The 23960-nt window shown below is 45.8% G+C and overlaps 1 protein-coding gene across 2 annotated transcripts in view; it reads right to left on the reverse strand.

The window, feature by feature from the left end:
• Positions 1-981: 981 nt before the first annotated feature.
• Positions 982-23960, reverse strand: part of LOC137648651 (uncharacterized) — a 522517-nt gene continuing 499538 nt past the window's right edge. For both annotated transcript variants that reach the window (XM_068381656.1, XM_068381655.1), the window contains exon 14: positions 982-1360. In XM_068381656.1, coding sequence (XP_068237757.1) covers positions 1154-1360 — 207 coding nt within the window. In that variant the 3' untranslated portion in view covers positions 982-1153. The remainder of the gene's footprint in view (positions 1361-23960) is intronic.

The following is a 23960-nucleotide window of genomic DNA, read 5'->3' on the forward strand; positions in this document are numbered from 1 at the left end:
TCCCATGTATTATTATGTAACAAGTTTACAACCATAATAAGATCTTGAATAATTATTGACACCAAAGATGAGGCAATGAACATACACACTAAGGGTGAATCAATGGAGTGACTGATTTACCAAAAATGTTTGGGAGCAAGTATTACTGATGAGGGTAAGATGACAAAAGAAGTGAATTACATATATGAAGTAAGAACAAGAAGAGGGCATGTACCAAAAATTGCAAGAAACTTGAATTGTCTGGGGAAGCCAAAGTGAGACTGTATGAAGGGATTGTTAAGGCAACTCTTCTTTGTTGATGTGAAATGTAAATGATAGGTTAAATGAAGGAAAACCTAGTTGTGGTTGTTGATATGAGCTACAGTACTTTTATAGGCTATTCAGTATCAGAATCTAAAAGGTGAAACTGTAAAGATACATATAAGTGGTATAGTATTATCATGTGAAGGGATGGATTAAAAGTATTTGAGATGGTTTGATCATATGGAAAGAATGGACAACAATAGAGAAGTCAAAGTAATGAGTTATTCATAAGTATATGGGAGTAAGATGAGAGGAAAGTCTACAGAAGGTTGCATGTAAAGAAAGAAAGAGCTATGGGAAAGAAGGGACCTAATACCCAATAACTGAGTGTGTGCAGTGTTTATTGGGGTTCAACACATTGCTGATGAATTCTGTCATGCTGTATGAAGCAGGTAATTTTGTTGAAGCCTTACACCATAGGTGCCTATCTACAATGAAAGTTTTATCGCAATTCTAACTACTGTTTTTTTTTTCTCTGGAGCTACCCTTGTAAATGAAACCATTTCATGTTGAAAATAATCAAGTGGTTTATTATGTAGTTTTTTAAATATAATGATGGGAAAACAGAACTCCTATATTGCAACCACAACCAGCTTTGAGAACAACTTTATGATAGTTGCATGAAAAAAGCAGTCCTTCTGCGCTGATAACAATGAAAGGTATAGTAAAGCAATCTGATAGTCAAATTTGAAATTTATTTGCAAAACATGACATAAATACGTGAAAGGTTCAAAAAATGTACGTGAAAATCTTGTAAAGTAATGGTATTTTTGAATACTTGTATATGAGTGATTTCTAAATAACTTAGGTTAATGAATTCTTTTCCTGATGCAGTTATACAGTACAATACTTAAAGGTATGCAGCCTGAGAAGTTTCATGAGATTGGACTGACGGAGCAGTATCATCTTCTGTTGTAATCAAACTAGGCAAAGTTTCAGTCTCTCCTACGGTGTCTTCTTCCTTCACGGTTACTCCTGATGTATTACCACGAGATAAAGCCTTCTTAATCTGGCTTGATCCCAAAGATAATTTCAACTGCTTGCTTGTAGAATGGCCCTGAAATTATTCAGAGATTATTATGAATGCAAACCAGTAATTTTATATGCAAAACATAATTTGGTCCTTTACAGAAAACAAACAAGCAAAGGAATATCATTTATAAAAGTAATTAGTCCTTTTTTAGAGCTATACAAATAAAAGTCCTTTAAAATGGATTTTGGGTGAGATAGCCATGTCGCCCTGATGGAAGGTTCCTATAAGTAGCTTCCTAAGGGATATTTGACTAGAGTGATATTCCCAGAGAATTTACCTTTAGGTCTCCAGAATTCTAACTCCTGGCACGAATATCCTTAAAATTTCTCTTAAGGATATCGCATAAATCAGGGGACGTATAACTTGATACGACACATGGCAATCTTCACCCCGAATAGCGTTTTCGCCTCGAGAGGGAAGAGTGGCAAATAGAAGGGAGCCACTATCAAGGTTACCCTTTCTCCCATACTACTATTGAGTATCTAGATAGCGCCATATCCAAGATGGCGCTTATTCCTTGTAGCATTGAGCATGGTGCTACAGATATAGTAGTTTCGTGAGGGATTCTGCCAAGGCCTTTTCTATAGAAAAGGAGAGCGGGGCCATCAGGACAACATGGCTATCTCACCCAAAAATAGATCCGTTTTTTTGGGCTCAAGCCATGTTGTCCTGATGGAAGCTTACCAGAGAATTACCAGAAAGTACAGTACTGTATCTGTGGATTTTCATAGGTGCCTTAACCTTGGGACAATTTTTCTATGGTCATCTGGACCATTGAGACAAATGACGTTATCGTTATCCGTCATATCACTAATCCTAGACAATGTTAGTGCTTCCTGCCCCTGCAGGGAAGAGTCATACTAGATGCTGGAAAAGGGGCCTCAAGGTTAGCATATATTGTATGAACAAACATAAGTATCCACCAAATATACAAAAGGTCTCACGGTTTGTATATATTGTCGGAACAATTGTGACAACTATATCTATAGTTTGTAAGCATACCATAATATGAGGTTTACTTAAATAAATAAGTAAGAGAACTCTGGCATATTTGAAGTGCTAATTCTAGGGCAAAATAGGACGCAATTACACTCTAATAGACATTTATTTCAAATAAATGACTAAATGGAATAACAAGTGTAATGAATGTAATGTGTTAAGGGAATTATACGCGCAATGTATACAGAAAATATTTTCCTCCCTGAAAGGGAAGAAATGATGAGTGCCACTCTAAAACTGAAAATTTAAATAAATTTTCCTAATATAATTTCTGTAAACATTGTATTCCATCAACACTGTGTACTATGTACACACGTCACAAGTGTTATCTGTATAATTCCACACCTGAGATTTTGAACAGTCTTAGCGTCACCATAGTGACACTCACTTAAAAAGTATCGCACTGGAAGTGTCAACACCTTTTCACCCTAATTGAGAGTCCCAATTAATTAACTGTTCATCGCAGCCCTAGACGACAGGTTTTAATACACTACCTGCCACCACCACATAATGCTTCAGTTCGTGGACTTGCTTTGCGTAGTGTTTGTAGAACACTCTGGATGATTTCCATTGAGTATAAGAGCGAAGACGCTCAAAGTCCATATACTGAAAAAAGTTCAGTGATGAAGCAATTTTTCTCGGATCATGACCTGCGGGTGTACTGTCAGGATCCGCTCTGTGAATGAAGTAGGTGAGCTTCACCCTCAGTTGTTTTAGGGATAAGTTTGATCCAGAAGTTTCTCCTTTGAAGAGCTGTCCTCCCCTGAAGTCTGAAGTTCTACGAAGATAGACCTTTAGACACTCTACTGGACACAGAGAGACATCTTCCTTCAGAGGGCAGATTCTCCAGGGACCCCATCTTTTAGTGGGTAGCTCGTTCTTGGCGAGAAAAGTTGGATCAGGAAAGAGATCCAGTTCTCCCACTTCTGTGAACTGAATGTGGCCCTCATTTCTTGATAGGGCTACTATTTCACTAACTCTAGCCCCTGAGGCTATGGCGAACAGGAAAATAACCTTCTGGGTTAGATCCTTGAGAGAACAATCCTCATTGTTCACAGATGAAGCATAATGTAGGACCTTGTCCAAAGACCATGAAATGGATTTCGGACGAGCTGCAGGCCTAAGTCTAGCGCATGCCTTCGGGATCTTGTTAAAGATTTCGTTCGTCAGATCCAATTGAAAGGCATATAGAAGAGGTCTAGTCAGGGCTGACTTGCACGTACTTATCGTGTTGGCTGCCAGACCTTGATTATGAAGGTGGATAAAGAAGGAGAGACAAAAGTCTATTAAAATTTCTTTCGGTCCTTTTGCTTTAACAAAAGCAACCCACTTTTTCCAAGACGATTCATATTGTCTTCTAGTTGACTTAGACTTGTATTCTTCGAAGAAGTCTATAATGCCTTTTGAGATCCCAAATCTTTCCTTAACCGCTAGGGCGAGAAAATCATGAAATGAAGGTTTTGGGATCTCTGTGATGAAGCGAAGACAGTTGACTTAAGAACCCGTTGAGATAGAGCTGGGTTTGGTACAAGGACCAGCCTCAGCCTCAGTTCCATCAGTAGAGGGAACCAGTTGCTCTTGGGCCACTTGGGAGCCACTAGACCTTGGAAGGATCTCAGCATGTTGAGGGCCTTCAGCAGGAGATTGGATGGAAGGAACAGGAAATTCCGGGTCTAATCGTTCCAAGCTAGGGACATGGCGTCCGTTATCTCCTCTAGAGGGTCCTCGTATGGGGCTACATATCGAGGTAGTTTCTTGATGACGCTCATCACGAAGAGGTTGATTTGCAGTTCCGGGACTTGTTCCGAGATGGAAGAGAATGAGTCTGCGTAGAGTAGAGCATCTGCTGTCACATTGCAGATCCTTTGTAAGTGAACTACTGATAGGTGCCATCTCTCTAGACAAGGGATGGCTAATATCACATGGATTATATGGGATGATCTCGAGCCTTGTTGGTTCAGACATCTCACTATCACTTCGCTGTCCAAGATCAGCCTGATGAGGGCTGATCTGCGAGGGGAGAGTTTTCCCGACGTCAAAAGGACTGCCATGGCTTCAAAATGTTGATGACAAAGACCTTGAACAGAGATGACCAAGTCCCTTGGACTTTCCTATGATGGGAATGAGCTCCCCATTCTTCCGTCGAGGCATTCATGTGGATGGTTATCGACGGAAGAGGTGGTTGCAAGGGCACGGTCCTCTTTAGGCTCTTGGCCTTCGACCCTGGGTTGAGAAGTAATCGAAATAAGGCCGATATCGGTCATTTTAGATCTCTTCAAGCGTTTGATGCGTATCTTCTCCAGACTCCTGGTGCATCTTTCAGCTGTGGTCTTAGCACTGGGTCTGTTACTGCTGCGAACTGGAGAGAGCCCAATACTCTTTCCTGTTGGCATCTTGAAATCCTGTCGGATTACAGTAGACACTTGACAGACCCTGCGATCTCCTTCCTCCCCCTTAAGGGAATGGAAAGAAAACGTGACCTCAGGTTCCAATGATTTTCCAGTCATTGAAACCCTTGAGCTGGAGAAAGTTGAGACCTCTTGAAGTTGATTTTGCATCCCAGATGTTCCAAGAACTTGGTTACTTCTTCGGATGCTGACCGCACCAGCCAGTCGTCCAGGTACTCTGCTAACTGAACAGTTTCTAGGCGTTGTGACGGCGCCGAGTAAGGTTGTGAACTCAAAGGCAGGTTGGAAACGACTGAGTTATATTGTTTTAGAACTCTCTCCTTATATACAAAACCTCACGGAAACAGGACATAAGTTCACAAGACAGACAACATTACAGAGGAAAAACCAGACATGAATTTTCATGTTCGTTTTAGTGCGAGGGAAGAGCGAAGATACAAGCATAATATATACAAAATGAATTATGTACAATTGTGTGAAACACAGTTGGTACATGGCTCCCCCCCCTAAAAATGACATACTGTACATGTTAAATAGGGCGCCCTGATCTAGAGAGGCGAACTGTAGGCGGGTCATCTGGCAGAAGATAAGCAGGTTTTAAACGATCAATGGAGACCCAGTCTTCTTTGCCCCGAATGTTTAGGAGGAATGCTTTCGGACTGCGTCGGATCACAAGGAAAGGGCCCGTGTAAGGGGGCGTTAGTGGTGGCTTGCTGGTGTCGTTGCGCAGGAAGACGTGCGTTGCAGAGTGCAAGTCCGTTGGTATGTGATGCTTCGCTGGGGGCTTGTAAGTCTGGCGGCACGGAGTAAATTTTCCCACGACGTGACGTATGCGCTGGAGATCGTCGAAGGAGGTTGTAGAAGGAAAAAATTCGGCAGGGACGACCAACGGGTCGCCATACACCATTTCAGCTGCCGAGACGTCGAGGGCGTCTTTAGGAGTGGTCCTTAGTACCAGGAGGACCCAGGGAAGCTGATTAAACCAGTTGCAATCCTTGCAGCGGGACATCAAAGCTGCTTTGAGGGTGCGATGAAAACGTTCAACCATTCCATTGGCAGCGGGGTTGTAGGCCGTTGTCTGATGTAGGGTGATGCCCAGGAGATTCGCTAATGACGTCCACAATTGAGAGGTGAAAGTGGTTCCCCTGTCAGAAGTAATATGCTTAGGGATACCGAATCTTGAAATCCATCCAGAGAGTAAGGCAGATGTACATGAGGCGGACGTTGCAGTTTCCATGGGAATGGCTTCAGGCCAACGAGTGGAGCGGTCGATGACGGTAAACAGGTAACGATGTCCTTGTGATGTGGGTAGGGGGCCTACAACGTCGACGTGAATGTGTGCGAAACGACGCTGAGGTTGAGGAAAGGTGCCCACTCCTGAATCCGTATGTCGATGTACTTTGGAAGTTTGGCAAGAAGTACAGGCGCGGACCCAATCCTTAGCATCCTTAGAAATGCCGTGCTAAATGAACTTTACCTTCAGCAGCTGTGCAGTAGAACGGCACGAGGGATGTGAAAGGCTGTGAATGAAATCAAACACCTGTCGGCGCATGGGAGCAGGAATCCAAGGTCGCGGTCTACCAGTACTGACGTCACAGAGGAGGGTGGTGTTGGAGTCTTCAAGGGGAAAGTCTTCCCAACGGAGGGACGTGCAGGATGTCCTACAAGCTTGATACTCTGGATCCTGTGGTTGGGCTTCAGCCAGGGCGTTGTAATCCAATCCCAGTTGAACGGCAGCCAACGTGTTTCTTGACAGGGCATCGGCAACGGGATTCATTTTCCCAGGGACGTATTGGAGGGTGCAATTGTATTCAGCCACGGCGGAGAGATGTCGGCGTTGACGGGCGGACCAGGCGTCAGACTGTCAAGTGAAGGCGTGCACCAGAGGCATGTGGTCTGTGCGAATGACGAAGGGCGTACCTTCTAAAAAATGGCGAAAGTGACGGACAGCCAAGTGCACCGCCAGCAATTCTCGATCGAAGGTAGAATAACCCGATTCTGCCTTGGACAGTTTTCTGCTGAAGAAGGCCAATGGGCGGGGCGAGCCTTTGACCACCTGCTCGAGTACTGCACCAATAGCGACGTCGCTGGCATCGGTGGAGAGAAGGAGAGGGGCGTGTGGGATAGGAAAAGTGAGAGCCGCAGCAGCTGATAGGGCCTTCTTTGCATTGCAGAAGGCTGCTTCTTGAAGGGGACCCCATTTCAGGTCCTTCGGCTTGCCCTTAAGGGAGGCGTAGAGGGGAGCAAGAGTGGCGGCAATGGCTGGCAGAAAATGGTGATAATAGTTGATCATGCCCAAGAATTCCTGCAGAGCTTTGACGGTCGAGGGCACGGGGAAGTTCTGAACGGCTTCTACCTTCTCAGGGAGGGGGTGGACCCCTTCAGGAGTGATGCGGTGCCCTAAGAACGATACTTTGTTGGCGCCAAAGGTACACTTGTCGTACCGGACTACAAGGCCGTTTTGTTGCAGGCGGTCGAGCACGATGCGCAGGTGATGGAGGTGTTCCTCTTTTGAGGAGGAGAACACAAGTATGTCGTCCACATAACATACACAGAAAGGGAGGTCCCCTAAGATGCCATCCATGAGACGTTGAAACGTTGCCCCAGCATTGCGAAGGCCAAAACAGGAGTAATTGAAGGTTTATGTACCAAACGGAGTGGTGATGGCGGTCTTGGGGATGTCATCTGGGTTCATAGGCACCTGATAATACCCGTTCAGGAGGTCGAGCGTAGAGAAAACCTTCGCTTTGTGCAGGTAGGAGGTCACGTCGGCAATGTTTGGGAGGGGGTAGTGATCCGGTTCTGTTTGCATGTTCAGGCGCTTGTAATCCCCGCACGGACGGAGGGAGCCGTCTTTCTTCAGAACGATGTGTAAGGGCGACGACCATGGGCTGGAGGCCTTTTGGCAAAGGCCCATTTCCTCCATTTCGGCGAACGTCTGTTTGGCGGCTGCCAATCGTTCCGGTGCCAGACGTCTGAATTTTGCGAAGACTGGGGGTCCCGTCGTCTTGATATGGTGATAAATACCGTGCTTGGCAGGAACCGTGGGCGTTTGGCGAAGTTCTGGACGGAAAACTTCCGGGTACGACGTGAGGAGGTGGGCGTAGGCATCCGTGGGTGCGCTGATGTGGAGAGCGAGGTTAGAGGGGGCGGGTTGAAGAGGTGTTGACAAGTACGAGTCTGCGTTGACCAATCATCGGTGGGCGACATCGACCAGAAGGTGGAAATGAGAGAGGAAATCCGCACCGAGGATTGGCATTGTGACGTCAGCAACGAGAAACTTCCAATTGAATTTACCGTTTCCGAACGATAATGTGAGATTCTCGTAACCGTAGGTGGGTATCGCAGATCCGTTGGCAGCTACTAAGCGGACGTCGGCAGATGTAGACAGACTACGTCGTGCCTTGAAGAGTTTCCTTGCCAAAAGAGAACGACAAGCACCCGTGTCTACCAAAAATCGCACGCCCGTTCCTGCATCCTGTAAAAAGAAAAGATTAGATACATGGGAGGCCACCGCCACAAGCGATGGCCTACTTACATGTTTTTTGGCCACTGACAATCCTTGGCACATTTCTTCGCGGTTGCCCCGAATCTGAAGTGGTGGTAGCAAAACTGCGGCGGATGGGAGGTAGTAAGTGGGTGTAGAAGTCGTTCATTGGGGCGCGAGCGATTGGTGGGTGGTGGGCGGCTTTGTCGCCGCTTCGGCACGTCACGGGGTAGGCGTGTATGTCCTACGGCATTCATGTCAGCTTCGGTTGACGTTGAATAGGCATCCTCGTCGTCAGGGGTGGAGGGACGTTGAATAGGCATCCTCGTCGTCAGGGGTGGAGGCGTTGATGGAGGTCTTGAAGTGGCTGTCCATAAGGGCGTCGGCTTTGGTCATCAAGTCCTTTATGGGTAAACTATCGACATCGGGTATGGCAGCGCGTACAGGTTCGGGTAAACGGCTTATCCAAAGGGCCCGAAGTAGGTTCACCTCATGAGGAGAGCCGTCTGCGGCAGGTTGAAGGCGAGCGATACTGGTCATTTCCCTGAGGGCAAGCGAAGCCCTTTGGCCCCACAACGGTTGTTGCGAGAGCTGAAAAAGCTTTGCTATACGGGCGGCTGGCGACGGCTAGTACTGCTGCAGAAGATATGTTTTGAGGGCGTCATACGCTATTGGGGTGTCTCCTTGTTCACAAAGCCAGTCGGATATTTCTGGGAAGGTGTCCTCGGGTATCGCCGCGAGAACATAATCCGCTTTGGTGGTTGAGCGAGTCACGCCCATGATACGGAAGTGGACTTCTGCGCGTTGAAACCAAGCAAACGCCTCTACGGTGGCGAACGGTGAAAGTTTCAATGGGTCGGCCGCAGCGCCAACTGCTGTAGTAGAGTCCGTCTCCGTCATAGTACCAACGATGGAGGGGCGAGGGAGGTGGGGGTGGAAGGCAGTGGGAGCGAGTCGACTTCCGGGGTCACCAGTGTGACGGCGCCGAGTAAGGTTGTGAACTCAAAGGCAGGTTGGAAACGACTGAGTTATATTATTGTAGAACTCTCTCCTTATATACAAAACCTCACGGCAACAGGACATAAGTTCACAAAACAGACAATATTACAGAGGAAAAACCAGACATGAATTTTCATGTTCGTTTTAGTGCGAGGGAAGAGCGAAGATACAAGCATAATATATACAAAAGGAATTATGTACAATTGTGTGAAACACGGTTGGTACAGTGTAGTTGTTACACGACTGCGTCTGCCAGTTTCATGAAGATACTTGGGACTATGTTTAGTCCGAAGAGTATGACTCTTAGAACATACTTTATCTTCTGTAACCTGAATACTAGGTAGGAAGAGAGACTGAATAGAAGGTGCCAATAGGCATCTGTCAGGTCTATCGAGACTGTGAACGCCCCTTTTTGTAATAGGGTCCTTATGTTTGTGGATTAACATCCTGAACTTGCTGTTTTATATGAACTTGAGTGGCGACAAGTCCAGAATGACTCTGAATTTTCCTGAGTCCTTCTTGGGAACACAAAACAGCCTTCCCTGGAATTTGATGGACTTTGCTTTCCTTATAACCTGTATGCTCAAGAGCTATAGGGTATATTCTTCTAATATGGGGTAGGAGTGTTGGAAGAGTTGAGGAAATGATGGTGGAGACTTGTTCCGTTTCCATCTTAGTCCGATCTTGATTAGGCCATGGGCCCAAGGATCAAAGATCCAACGATCCTGAAATTGTTGGAACCTTCCTCCTACCGGAAGCGACTCCTTGCTTCGATTGATCGGAGGGTTTACCTCCTTGACCGCTTACCTGGGGCACCATGGTCATAGTAACTGTGGGAAGTTGTTGAGCAGGCCAAGGGGAAAGTCTAGACTTCTTCATCTTCCTTTTAGGTTGGGGACCCACATCTGGGGGAAGACTTCCTCTTTGAAGAGATGCCCCACTTCTGGAGAAGGTTCCTATTCTCCGTGATGGCTTTCTCAACTACCTCTTTGACTACTTCGTTCGGAAAGAGGTCTTTACCTCAGATGTTAGAAGATATCAGCTTCCTGGGTTCATGTTTCACTGTTGCAGCAGCGAACACAAACTCTCTACAGGCTCTCCTAGCCTTCATGAAAGCATACAGGTCCTTTACTAAGGTGGCCACATGCATTTTGGCCAGGACCATAAGCATGTCTGGGGTATTTCGTTGGCCTGCACACATCTCTATGCAGTTTTGTAGGGATAAAGATGCCGTAAGTCTCTCCTTCGTCTCTTGTTCCTTGCACAAGGGAAAGTCAGAAAGTTTAGGGAGATTCTCGCTAAACTGTCGTCCAGCGATGTCCGCGTCTAGTTTCCCTACTGAGAAGGTTAGGTGGACTTCCTTCCATTCCTTCTCCTGCATGGGCAAGGCTAATGACAGAGGCCTGCATTCCTCTAGTGCAGGGCATGGCTTTCCTGCCTCCACTGCCTTGGCAACAGATTTAAATGCCTTCCACGTAAAGAAGAATGCTATTGAAGTAAGAACAAGAAAGGTAGGGTGTTTCTTGCTTAAGGCGGACACTTTTGACACCGAATAGCCCGCCTTTCTCAGACTACTTGACAAGAGAGCCTATGCCTTATCATGGTCGAAAACCATGACCTCCTTTGGTTCCATCTCCTCTTTTGACATTAGTTCATGGTTCAGTTGAACGAAGCAATCAGGGTAAGTATTAAAGCTTGGCCAAAACTGAATGTCGTCTAAGGGGACAGATCCCATCTTCTCTGAGATGAAGAGTTTGCCGTTCAAAATCGGCATAAGCTCCGCATACCTCCAGGGATTGGTTTTGGAGCAGGTCGGGAGGTCTTGGCCTCTGGGTCGCTTACATGACCTTTGGGAGGCGATAAGTGGAGCTTCACGGAGCTCTCTCTTGAGTTTCGATTCCCTTGTTTCGCCTTGTTTGCTAATATTCTCCATTAAATCTGTAAGATGGGCCAGAACCTGGCTCATGTTGTCCAATGGAAGGGTAGAAGGTGAAGACGTCGAGGGTAACGGCTCCAGTTCCGGCACAGATGGAAAGAACTCCGACTCAACACCATCATCTTCTTCCAGAGGTAGAGTAGACTCCTCCGCGGGATGATCTTTTAATAGATCCTTTCCAGTGTCCATAGACACTTCTGACATCCTTACCTTCTGGTGGATGTCCATACTTTGCAACGCCTCCCTGACATCCGTCTCAATGGCAATCTGGACGCAGGGAGGTGTAAGTCGTGCTAGGGGCACAACCATTTCAATACCCGCTTTCGGGAACAGTAAGCCACGCATCCTATCGTTAGGTAGGTATGCTCCCGGAGAGTTCTTCTGGAACCCTCTTACCCACTTGCGCAGCTTTTCACGTGCCGCATTCCTCGACTCCATTGACTTGGTGTCGTCAAAACCTTCGGTCACCAAGGTCCGGCAGATATTGCAGACTTGGGGGTCCAAATATTGCAGGGATTCGGTAATAATAGTGCAGGGGGCATGACACCTGCACGCTTTATGACCGTAGAAGTACTTACTCCTATGATTGCAGATCGCATCGCATTTCATCTGAGGTTCCTCCTGTAAAGAAAGGAAAATAAAATGAGTATACGATTGTTTATCTCACAAGATAAACAGACACGCAATATTCATATTTAATCATTATAGCTTAGGATAGTAAGCTAGAAGAAATAGGGAAAGACACATACTTGTGTATCCCTCCCAGCCAATTGCTGTAACCTCCCCCACAATATTAAAGATAAAGAGTCCTTTATCAGGGCAAATCGAAAGAGAAGGGTTCTAACCCCTAGGGATAAAAAAGTGTACACTGCCACTGACCCTTCTAATTATTTAATATTGTGGGGTAAGTATTAACTGATTTCCAATCAGAGTATTGAAGGAATTCTATTCTTTCAATATAGGGTTGGCCTCAGCAAAAGACTACAAGGGTACACAAGGTATGTTAGAAATTAACTACTGTATAATAATACCATAGTTTTCTGTTTGCAGTATAAACTATATTGCAAATATACTGGCTACTGTATAATCCTATACTTTAGTTCAGCCAGTGTGTTGCCAGCATGGCTGGCACCTGGCGGCACAGACCGGCCGGCATGTCGCTGACTGTACTAGAAATTAAAAAGACATATTTGTGTATCCCTCCCAGCCAATTGCTGTGACCTCCCTTTCCAATATTAACAATATAGAGTTTCCTGATCAGGGAAAAACTCAAAAGAGAAAGGTTCTAACCTCTAGGGATAGAAAAGTGTACTACCACTGACCCTTCTAAACTATTTAATATTGTAGGGTAAATTGTAAACTGATTTCTAATCAGAGTATTGAAGGAATTCTATTCTTTCAATATAGGATTGGTCTCAGCAAAAGACTGTGCAAGGACACACAAAATATGTTGGAAAATAACTACTGTATAATATATACTATAGTTTTTTATCTGCAGTATATACTATACTGCAAATATACTGGCTACTGTATAAACATATATCATAGTTCAGCCGGCATGTTGCCGGCAGAGATAGTCCCTGGCGGCACAGTCCGGCCGGCATGTAGACGGCTGGTTAGTACCTGGCGGCACTGGTACAGTCGGCATGCCGCCGACTGAGTAAGTACCTGGCGGCACTGGCGCAGCCGACATGCTGCCGGCTGGGTTAGAACCTGGCAGCACTAGCTGACAGAGAGAGAAAAAGCATGGAGTGAAGGGCTACCTTATTAAAATGTAATTTTACACTAAATAAGGATGTAAGTATAAAATCTTACTGCCTTCCTCAAGAAAGAAGGTTCAAATGGAAGGGGAGAATGCATCATTCAGGCTTCCATCCAGCAACAAGATCCGTTGCTGGCATTGCTGGTTTCAGGACTGTGGATGGCAGTCCAAGGAAGGACTGGAGAACCTTCAGCGGCAGAAGGGTCTTCCACCGGCAGCCGTCATAGCCGGCACAACCTTCCCGGATCCTTGTGTCCATAAGGGAAAGACTGAGAGACTAAACAGCTGCTTATGTAGGAGCCCGGCCGGCCCCGCAACACACCCGGCAAGCGGTGAGATTGCAGGATGACGGTCACAGGATTGCGATGGCTAAGTCATCGCTAAAGGACAGAAAGGGGAGGTTAAAGGGTCCTGTATCAAATGTAGAAGGCGGCGGCAGTATTGCCGCCACTTCCACACAAGAGTGAAACAATGTTTCAGTATCGGTGCCATCCTAGGCGGCAGAAGAATAACTATTCTTCAACCTAGGGTCTGCCGAAGCTATCAAGTGTAGAGGAGGCAGGCAGGATTGCCGCCGCCTCAACACCAGAGAGAAACAATGTTTCAGTATCGGCGACATACCAGGCGGCAGAAGAATACTATTCTTCCGCCTAGAGTCTGCCGACACAGGACTAGTCTTCTAGACCGCAGGGGAGAAGGTGGCGGCAACATACGACCACTTCAGGTGCGGCTTAGGGAGGCATAGCCTCCTATGCCGGCAGCTATAAGCCGGCAGGGGAGTGACTACTCACCCTGCAGCTCTGCCGCCGGCAGAAAGACTGAATACTCTGAGGTTCTCTCGAAAACCAAAGCCGGGACCTCGCTGGCAAAAGTGGGAGATAGAAAAAACCTAGCCTAGGCAAGCCGGAGTGAACTACTCTATGGCAAGACCAGAGGGAGGAGGGATTACCTTAAATCTCCACAGGAGACAAGTATCGAGTTATATAACTCTAGGAGATGTACTATCTCCCGTTGAATCAATAAAACGATACACGAGGGTAAACGGGAATAATGTCTGAAAGTATACTACAGCGCTTATGCTAGGTAGCCTAATGCAAATGAGATCTCGATTACCTAAATTGCCGAAACTCTAATTTCTGGGCTCGAACCTGTGCCGCCCAGTGAATAAGCTCCATTTAGCACTTATTCTTAGGTAATTTACTGCTAAATATACCAGAGAAAAAATGTAAAGGAGTGCTAGGTTAACTAGCTCGCTCACCTATTGGTGTCGGTATAAAATTGGGCGTATATTCCAGAGGTCCCGCACTATTTAGATTAATCCACGACAGAGAACCCCAATAGAGGAGAGCCGTTCAACCTCACTCGGTACTACTAACAATGCATCCGCCCAGAACCCAACTCCTTTTAGCACGACGAGTGAAGTAACCCGCATTTTTGTGGTGCTCTCGAATTTTGGTTATTTTCTAGTGAATTATGGCTTCTTCGTCGGTTTCCCAGGAGACACCGTCTAAGTTAAGTACCAAGCTGGGTTTTACTGTGTTTTGAGCAACCTAGATCGTTTAATATTTATATTATAGGAGTTTATTCTCTTCGTTCATACCGATCTTGCTTGATTTCACTACAGTTGGTACTCCTGTTTTTGAGAGCTTTTAATTTTCACTTGCGGTGTTACTATGTGTATTATTTTTTTTATCAAATATTATTTGTTATTGTGAATATTCATTATTTAGCGTTTAGAATCCTCGTGGTTCAATTTTTGGGCCGATATCATTTACGTATCGCTATGGCTGCCAACCTTCGTGCTAAGGCGGCAATGTTATTTTTAGCCATCAGGTTGTCTTTTGTGATTTAATTATTTATGTTGCATGCCTTGCCCAAAAATTTTCTATGTGTTTATTCATATATTTAACGCTATTATTATTATTATAATGAATATTTGTGCCATTACTCCGTTTGATCTGTCTGGTTGGGGATCGTCAGTTGGTAGCCCTGCTGCCTCGTATCACGTGATCCTCCCCCACGCTCCCCCTCTAGCTAGGTGGGAGGCTAGGCTTCTCCCCCCTCCACTAAGGGACCGTTGCCTTCCCTCCTTTTAGAGGGGGTAGTTAAGTGTTTTGGACTTTGTCCTCCGGGTGGCCCGGCGGTTTCGTCTCTGTCTAGTCTGGTTGGCCACCGGTCAACAGAGTTGGATCCCGGTGCACCCTATTTTATATTCACTTTTCATTTTGGCTTATGTTATACGAAACCCTCCGGGTTTGATTGGCAGTTCTTAGCTACAGTTCCGCCCCCCTATTATTTTATAACATTTCCTATGATGATTATATATGACAGATCACTACCCCGGAGTCCCTAAAGGAATTGGTATTGAATATACCTTTATTTCCCGGCCCGGGGTCTACCCCGCCCCGGGAAATCAGACACCATGTGTCTTAATTCCTTGTTATTGCATCCTTTTTTATGCTCCCGGCTTGACCGGAATGGATGGCTATACTTTAGTTTCAAGTTAGACTTATGTTTAGGCCCGGGACCTCCGGTCCCGCCCCTATGTAAGAATATTACAGTTAAGCTCTAACCTTGCGTTAGACCTATGCTAGGCCCGGGTCCTCCGGACCCGCCCCTACTTAAAAAAAAAAAAAAAAAAAAAAAAATAATAAAATAATAAGTACAGTTAAGCTCTAATCTTGTGTTAGACCTATGTTAGGCCCGGGTCCTCCGGACCCGCCCCTACTTAAAGAATAGTACAGTTAAGCTCTAATCTTGTGTTAGACCTATGTTAGGCCCGGGTCCTCCGGACCCGCCCCTATTTAAGAGAATTACAGTTTCTCATATACTATTCTTTTTATAGATGGTGCATTGTCTGACGCCGGCCTGTGCAGCTGTTCTGCACCAGCCTTGTGGCCACTCCGTCTGCCGATCTCACGCCCCTTGTGGGGTTCAACTAGAAGACGTTGTGGTATGGCACCCGGATAACTGTGTGATTTGCTTCGACCTCATCACTACCCTTGGATCTGACTCGGTGAGTCTCGTTGGCTATATTGCCTTCTTATTTTATTTACTATTAGTAAGATATATATGGTCTTGAAGGACCATTGGGAGTCTCCCTTTTATAATTCCCACTATTATTTCAGGCATCCCCGGAGCAAAAGTCTGCGGCTCGGGCCACACTGAAGGTGTGGGTTGGTGGGTTTGCCCGGAATGTGAAGTCTAAGCGGCCGTACGTCCTATCTGAGGACTACTGCACCATGGTTTACCCCAACGCCAAGTCTTCAGCTGCTGTGGCTAGGCATGTGGCAGCTCCCATCATTGCCCACATTGATGCCACTATAACGGGTCTCATCGACCCAGAGCAAGATCCATCGGACGCCCCCGGAGGTCTGGAGGATAATGTTGCCTCCATGAACCTGGACGTCGAACCAATGTTGCTAGACGAGCCGGATACAGGTAGGGTGGTAAGTGAGGCAGGTGTGTCCGGCGCTGAGATTCCTATCCTCAGCCCCGCTCTTTCTTCTTCTTCTGATCGCTCTTCTTTTCTTGGATTTTCTGGGGACCGTGATTCGTCTCAACGTTCATACCCGGTTCCCCCTAAGGATAAGTCTACTTCAAGGACCTTACCCAAAGCCCGCAAGCCTCACAAGACTTCTCATGGCTCTAAACATTGTACGAACCCGTCTTCAAAGACCTCTGGTTCCTCCTCTAAGTCTCACGACCCGGGAGTTCCTTCCGCCCCTCCTGCTGCTAGCCCGGGCCTTTCCGAATCAGCCATGCTTCGCATCGTGTCGGAGATGCAGGCAAAGTTGGTCTCGGAGATGCAGTCGAGGATGGACTCGATGTTCTCTAACTTCGGTCAGAGAATTGGGGCTTTAGAGCAAGGAGCTCCGGAGAGAGTCCAAAGCTCTCTCATCCCGGATGCCTCTAAGCTCCCGCCGTTTGCCAAGAACAACCCCTGGCGGATGGCTCTTCATTCCCCGTTCTCAGACGGAATGTTGACTCTGGAGGGCCTTGGCACTCGTCCTCTAGAGGACTTTGAATTCTTTCCTCCTGGTCTGGCATTTCCATTTCATGGTTATGCCAGACTTACCAAGGAAGCTTTAGTTCGATTGGACAAGGTCCCCAAAGAGACGGTCATCTTCCCGAAGGAGCAAGCCCAATCTGTTTGGGCCAGATTTTTGAATGACATTGGCTGCACTAACACCATGCTGACGCCTTATAAAAGCTCCTTTACGATGTTCTTAATGGACAAGAACACCTTGACTCCATGCGTCAATAAGGTGGCAGAGCTTGCCTTTCAATATGCTCTGGAGGAGAAGCCCTTGCCTCCCATCCGAGAGGTGGATCCAATCTCCCTCCTTCTTCCCTCAGGTATTGAGTGTTGGGACAATGTCCATACCACCTTTACCTCCGGCAAGCTTGCAGCAGACTGTGCCTCAGTCTTGTTTAGTGAGAAGCTTCCCCGTCTCCCGGAATCCCTCATTAAACAGGAATATGATTCCCGCCTACGTGTGGGCCGTACTCTAAACCTGGCCACATCCACGGAGTCGATAGCCTTGACTTACGATACGGAGAGTATTTTTAAGTCTCTCAACAAGGCTACGTTACAGTCTTTATATTATGACTTATATGACTTCGCTACTGCTAAACGCAGATGTCGTAAGCATGTCCTAGCTGAAGCGACGATTAGGCATGAACCTAATAAACTCATCCGGTCCTCCTGTTGGGGTTCAAATCTCTTCCCCGAGGATCTCGTAGAGGAAGTCTTGGCGGAGGCCACTAGGGTTAATCAGAGCCTCAAAGCCCGTTGGGGTTTGACCCCTAAACGCAAGTATGACCCCGCAAATTATCAAGCCCGGGGTAGGAAGAAGCTTAGACCATATACCTCCACCCAGTTCAGGCAACAACAGAGTGCTTCATCCAACTTCCGGCTGCCTCTTCCTCCATCTTCTGTTGTCCCTGCACAGCCTTCCACCTCTCGGGCTCCTTTGGATGACTATGTCACCGTTCTGCTACCTAAGAGCCAGCTTTCTGGTGCCTCCGCCACTTCCCCTGCCTTTAACCAGTCTTACGAGGCTCATAGCTCTTCCCAGAGTTATGGTAGAGGTAGAGGCTACCACCGTGGCTCTAACCAGAACAAAGGCAGGGGAAGAGCCTTTCGTAGAGGAAAGAACTTCCGAGGCGGACGTGGAGGCAACTCCTCAAACCAATACTGAGGTGCAGCAGGTAGGGGGGAGGCTCTATGCCTTCCGCAACAAATGGAGGTTCAGTCCCTGGGCGTTCAGTATCATCTCCAAGGGACTGGGGTGGAGTTGGATTCAAGGACCTCCTCCTCCGAACAAATTTCGTCAACATTCCACTCCGGACCTGGTCGAATTTGTCCAGGATCTTTTACAAAAGAACGCCATACAAGAAACGAAACATCTGAAGTTTCAAGGTCGGCTGTTCAGTGTCCCGAAGAAGGATTCAGACAAGAGAAGAGTGATTCTAGATCTATCCCTTCTCAACTTGTCCATTCAATGCGACAAGTTTCGAATGCTTACCGTCTCGCAGGTGCGGACCTTACTTCCCCGTGGGGCCGTCACCACCTCTATCGATCTTACAGACGCCTACTATCACGTCCCGATAGCGAGACACTTCCGTCCGTACCTAGGCTTTCGCTTAGGGGACAAAAGTTACTCCTTCAAGGTGATGCCTTTCGGGCTCAACATCGCCCCAAGGATCTTCACAAAGCTAGCAGAAGTCGCTGTTCAGGAACTCAGGAATCAAGGGATTCAAGTAGTAGCCTATCTGGACGACTGGCTCATTTGGTCAGACACCTCCCAAAATTGCCTAAAAGCCACTCACAAAGTCATCCATTATCTTCAGTCTCTAGGCTTCCAGATCAACTTCAAGAAGTCCCGTCTTCTTCCAAAATCGAAGTTCCAATGGCTCGGCCTGCAATGGGATCTTATATCTCATACTCTGTGTCTTCCCAGACCCAAGAGGTTAGAGATTGCAAGGAACACCAAACGCTTTCTCAAAGACAAAGTAAGTTCCAGACGACTCCAAGAGAAGATTCTGGGGTCCCTTCAGTTTGCCTCAGTGACGGATCTTCTTCTGAAGGCAAAATTGAAAGATATCAATCGTGTCTGGCGTTCGAGGGCGAACCGGAAGCTCCGGGACAGGAAAGTCCGCCTTCCTCCCATTCTACGGGAAAGACTTCTTCCTTGGACAAGAGCAAACAGTCTGTCAAAGTCAGTTCCCCTTCGATTTCCGCCTCCGGAACTAATCATTCACACAGACGCATCCTTATCAGGTTGGGGCGGCTATTCTCAGCTCAAGAAAGTTCAAGGTCTTTGGACTCCCTTGTTCCGCCATTTTCACATCAATGTGCTAGAGGCCATGGCAGTTCTTCTAACCCTGAAACGTCTCGCTCTTCCCAAGAAACAACACCTTCGTCTGGTCCTCGACAGCGAAGTGGTGGTCCGCTGCCTCAACAGAGGCGGGTCAAAGTCAGGGCCTCTGAACCATGTTCTAGTAGCCATATTCTCCCTAGCAGCCTCGAACCGTTGGCATCTTTCAGCTGTCCACCTGGCGGGAGTCCGGAATGTAGTGGCAGACGCCCTGTCAAGGACCTCCCCTCTAGAATCGGAATGGTCACTCGATCTAAAGTCATTTCGGTGGATTCTCTCTCAGGTTCCCGGTCTCCAAGTGGACCTCTTCGCCACGGAATCCAACCACAAATTGAGAGTATATGTGGCTCCCAATCTAGACCCTCAGGCTTACGCCACAGACGCCATGTCACAGAATTGGGACAACTGGGAAAAGATTTATCTCTTTCCCCCGGTGAATCTTTTACTGAAAGTTCTAGACAAACTGAGATCCTTCAAGGGACAAGTAGCCTTGGTCGCACCCAACTGGCCCAAGAGCAACTGGCCCAAGAGCAACTGGTATCCTCTCCTGCGGGAGTTGAGACTATACCCTCACCCGATACCCAATCCGGTTCTGTCTCATATAGTACAAACACGCGTTGTGTACGCTTTCTCAAACATTCAGAGCGCCCTAACTTTATGGACTTTATGAAGTTTGCGGCTATGCATGGTGCCAATATTGATCCTCAAAACACCTTGTTCCTAGAATCGGATAAACGGGATTCCACCATCCGCCAGTATGACTCTGCAGTTAAAAAGTTGGCAAAATTTTTAATAGACTCAGACGTGAACTGTATGAACTTGAACCTTACAGTCACTTTCTTTAGATCTTTACTAGAATCAGGTCTGGCAGCCAATACTATCACCACTATTAAATCAGCTCTGAAAAAGATCTTCCTAGTGGGTTTTAACATAGACTTAACCGACTCTTTGTTAGCTTCAATTCCGAAAGCTTGTGCCAGACTGAAACCGGTTACTCGTCCTACCCCGGTGACCTGGTTCCTTAATGACGTACTCAAATTGGCTTCTGATACCATTAACAGTTCTTGTGATTACATGCCCCTTCTCAGGAAAACACTTTTCCTAGTGAGCTTGGCTTCCGGGGCAAGAATTTCTGAATTGGCAGCCTTGTCGAGAGACCCGGGTCATATTGACTTTCTGCCTTCAGGAGAGGTCCTTCTTTCTCCTAACAAATTCTTTTTGGCTAAGAATGAAGACCCTCAAAACAGATGGACCTCCTGGAAAATTGTTCCCCTCACGCAAGATCCGTCGCTGTGCCCTGTCACTACTCTTAGGTCTTATTTATCCCGGACCTCCTCTAACTCCTCGGGGCCTCTATTCGTTAGAGAACAAGGCGGTACCATTACTATTAAAGGGATCAGGCAACAAATTTTGTATTTTATTAAACAAGCTAACCCTGACTCTTTTCCTCTTGCACATGATATCAGGGCGGTTGCCACCTCGGTGAACTTCTTTCACCACATGAATTTTACAGACCTTTCCAGGTATACAGGGTGGAAATCACCGTCAGTGTTCAAGAAACACTACCTTAAACATTTGGAAGCCCTAAACTTTTCTACAGTAGCCGCAGGGAGCGTAGTTACTCCCAAGTAACTCACAGGTTAATGCCTTGACGCTTTATCTCCCTCTTACCTGCCTCATTTATACCCTATTGTATTCGTTGGTCTCGCACCTGAATACTGTTATTATATTTGTAAATTTTATGCTCCTGAGTATCTGTATATATTATCACTCACGGCATTATTATACCTACCTTATTGGATTTATGTTCATATTTAAGATACCCTTATAATTGTTTTTTGGTACTCATCTCTGATTAAAGCATCCTGTATTTCCCTTACGCTTATGTTTTTTCCTTTATTTTGCAAGTTTGGTGACATTTTTCTCTTGTATAGATTCACTGGGCGGCACAGGTTCGAGCCCAGAAAAGGGATTTTGACGTAGGAAAAATCTATTTCTGGGCGAAGGACCTGTGCCGCCCAGTGAACCCTCCCAGCTCCTCTCCCTTGGAGTCCCCAAACTTTGGGTGCTAAGGAGTTGGGTTCTGGGCGGATGCATTGTTAGTAGTACCGAGTGAGGTTGAACGGCTCTCCTCTATTGGGGTTCTCTGTCGTGGATTAATCTAAATAGTGCGGGACCTCTGGAATATACGCCCAATTTTATACCGACACCAATAGGTGAGCGAGCTAGTTAACCTAGCACTCCTTTACATTTTTTCTCTGGTATATTTAGCAGTAAATTACCTAAGAATAAGTGCTAAATGGAGCTTATTCACTGGGCGGCACAGGTCCTTCGCCCAGAAATAGATTTTTCCTACGTCAAAATCCCTTTTATAATATCGACAAAAGGAAGAGGAAATTATGCATAAAATAAATATCTACTAGTATAATTGTGCCTAAATAGCTTTCATAATTAATTAATGCTATTCCGACCGGGAAAGTCATTCTGCTAACTAAATACTGTAACACATGCATAACGAACAACAGCGCCCAAGGCGCCTCCGTTGACAGGCCTAGCTCCTAAATACAATTAATTACTCTAATTTCACTGTCATATCAAGATATACGTCCCCTGATTTATGCGATATCCTTAAGAGATATTTTAAGGATATTCGTGCCAGGAGTTAGAATTCTGGAGACCTAAAGGTAAATTCTCTGAGAATATCACTGTAGTCAAATATCCCTCAGGAAGCTACTTATAGGAACCTTCCTTCAGGACGACATGGCTTGAGCCCAAAAATAGGGAAAATGTTTTTAGCGCGAATTGGAATGGACTATGAAATCATTAACGAGACAGTTAACGACAGCTGGTGAGCGCTGGCGGGGTTCTCCATCTATCAGAAGATCAGCACTTTCAATCTTTTAGCTCAGGACTGAGAGGGTGGATTGAGGAAAGTAGTTTAACCTAAAGAACTCAGGTTTGTATAGCTAGGAAAAATGCAAATTATTCTAAAATTTGTTACAGTATTTGCTTCTACAAGTATACAAACCTTTCACCTTTTAAATACTGTAGAGAAACTCTCTGATTGGTGGATTGAGAGTCTTAATAAAATAGAACAACCAGTTCTTTTTCTTCCCTGGTAATGTCAATATATCTGGTTCTGTGAGCGAGCAAGAGATGACTCCCGCAACCTCCTATATGTCTATCGTGGGGATGAGTGGACTATAAGGGGCAGGCCTGTCTAGAATGATTTTTACGTGGTCAAACGAGGGATTCCTTTCCCCGAAGGAAAAAATCAGTCCTGAATAACATACCTAGCGTATGATGAACAATGGGCTAGTAAAAATTCCACCATCCTTCCCCTTGTTAGGGAGGATGGGGAAGATACTTCTTTAGAATAAACAATGGAAGAAGGAATTGTAACTTACCAGCATTTAGTCAGATTCAGTGCGTAATGTTTTTGACCGCTTTTTCATAGGAAAAGGGATAGAAAAATGAAGGATATGAGTCAGTTATTCTACCTTTCCTTCCAGACTTACATTTATACGTTCCAATAGAAAAGTGTTTCCTGTCCCGTGTTGGAGCTGGGCGAGCTACACAAATACTTGAGCAGCCACCACAGGACCAAGTACAGAATTGTCTAGGGACTTGTGAGTATTCCCGCAAGTCAAAGGCCATGTAGGTGGTCTAGCCTTTTCAAACCTCAGCTTTTAACACCTGGACGACTGAAAGGTTTCTCTTAAAGGCTAGGGTGGGGCTTATACCCCTGATTTTATAAGCTCTGGTCACTGCTGGTACTGTACTAAAGGTAATCATTTGTTCCCTAGTTTACAATTTGACTTTTGCAAAGGCATTCGAGCATGTGATGCCCTTTTAGAATTACCAATCACTTTGATTGAAGTCTGGAAGTTCATATAGTTGGTCTTGATTTTAGTGCTGCCTTTCATATGGTTGGCCTTTATTTTAGAGCTGCCTTTGACCATGTTAATCATGAGATCCTTGTTTTCAAACTCAAACAGCTGGGAGTATGTGAGTCTCTTCTCTGTATCATTATTGGATTTTTAAGAAATAGATTACAAAGAATTGTTGTTGATGGGTCCATAGAGAAAATAAAAATGTGATATCATGTGTTCCTCAGGGTATTGCTTGTGGTCCATTATTTAATATACTATATACACACGAATGTAGTTTGGCATAGAAAACAGATGATGCCAATCTCTTTGCATCAATTTGAATCCCTTAATAGAGATCTAGCTATAATTAGTGCATGGTGCAAATTATGAGGCATAAAGTTGAACCGTAAAAAAACTCAAAGTATGATTGTAAGCAGGTCGAGGTCAGTGGCTCCTCAACATCCAGATCTCTGCATTGATAATGCTTCTATACAACTCCTTTAAAATTCTAGGTGTGATTCCCGATTGCAAATTTATTTTTGAAACACTTTCGGTCTGTTTCTTCTTCAATTGCACAAAAATTGGCTTAATGAGAAAGCTGTCTGCTAAAAAAGGTGATAAATGCAAGAGTGGATGGGAGAAGTACAAGAGGAAGGCCAAGGTTTGGGTGGATGGATGGAGTGAAGAAAGCTCTGGGTGATAGGAGGATAGATGTGAGAGAAGCAAGAGAGCATGCTAGAAATAGGAATGAAGGGCGAGTGATTGTGACGCAGTTCCA

This window comes from Palaemon carinicauda, chromosome 10 (genome assembly GCF_036898095.1).
Source record: "Palaemon carinicauda isolate YSFRI2023 chromosome 10, ASM3689809v2, whole genome shotgun sequence".
NCBI classification, from domain to species: Eukaryota; Metazoa; Arthropoda; class Malacostraca; order Decapoda; family Palaemonidae; genus Palaemon; species Palaemon carinicauda.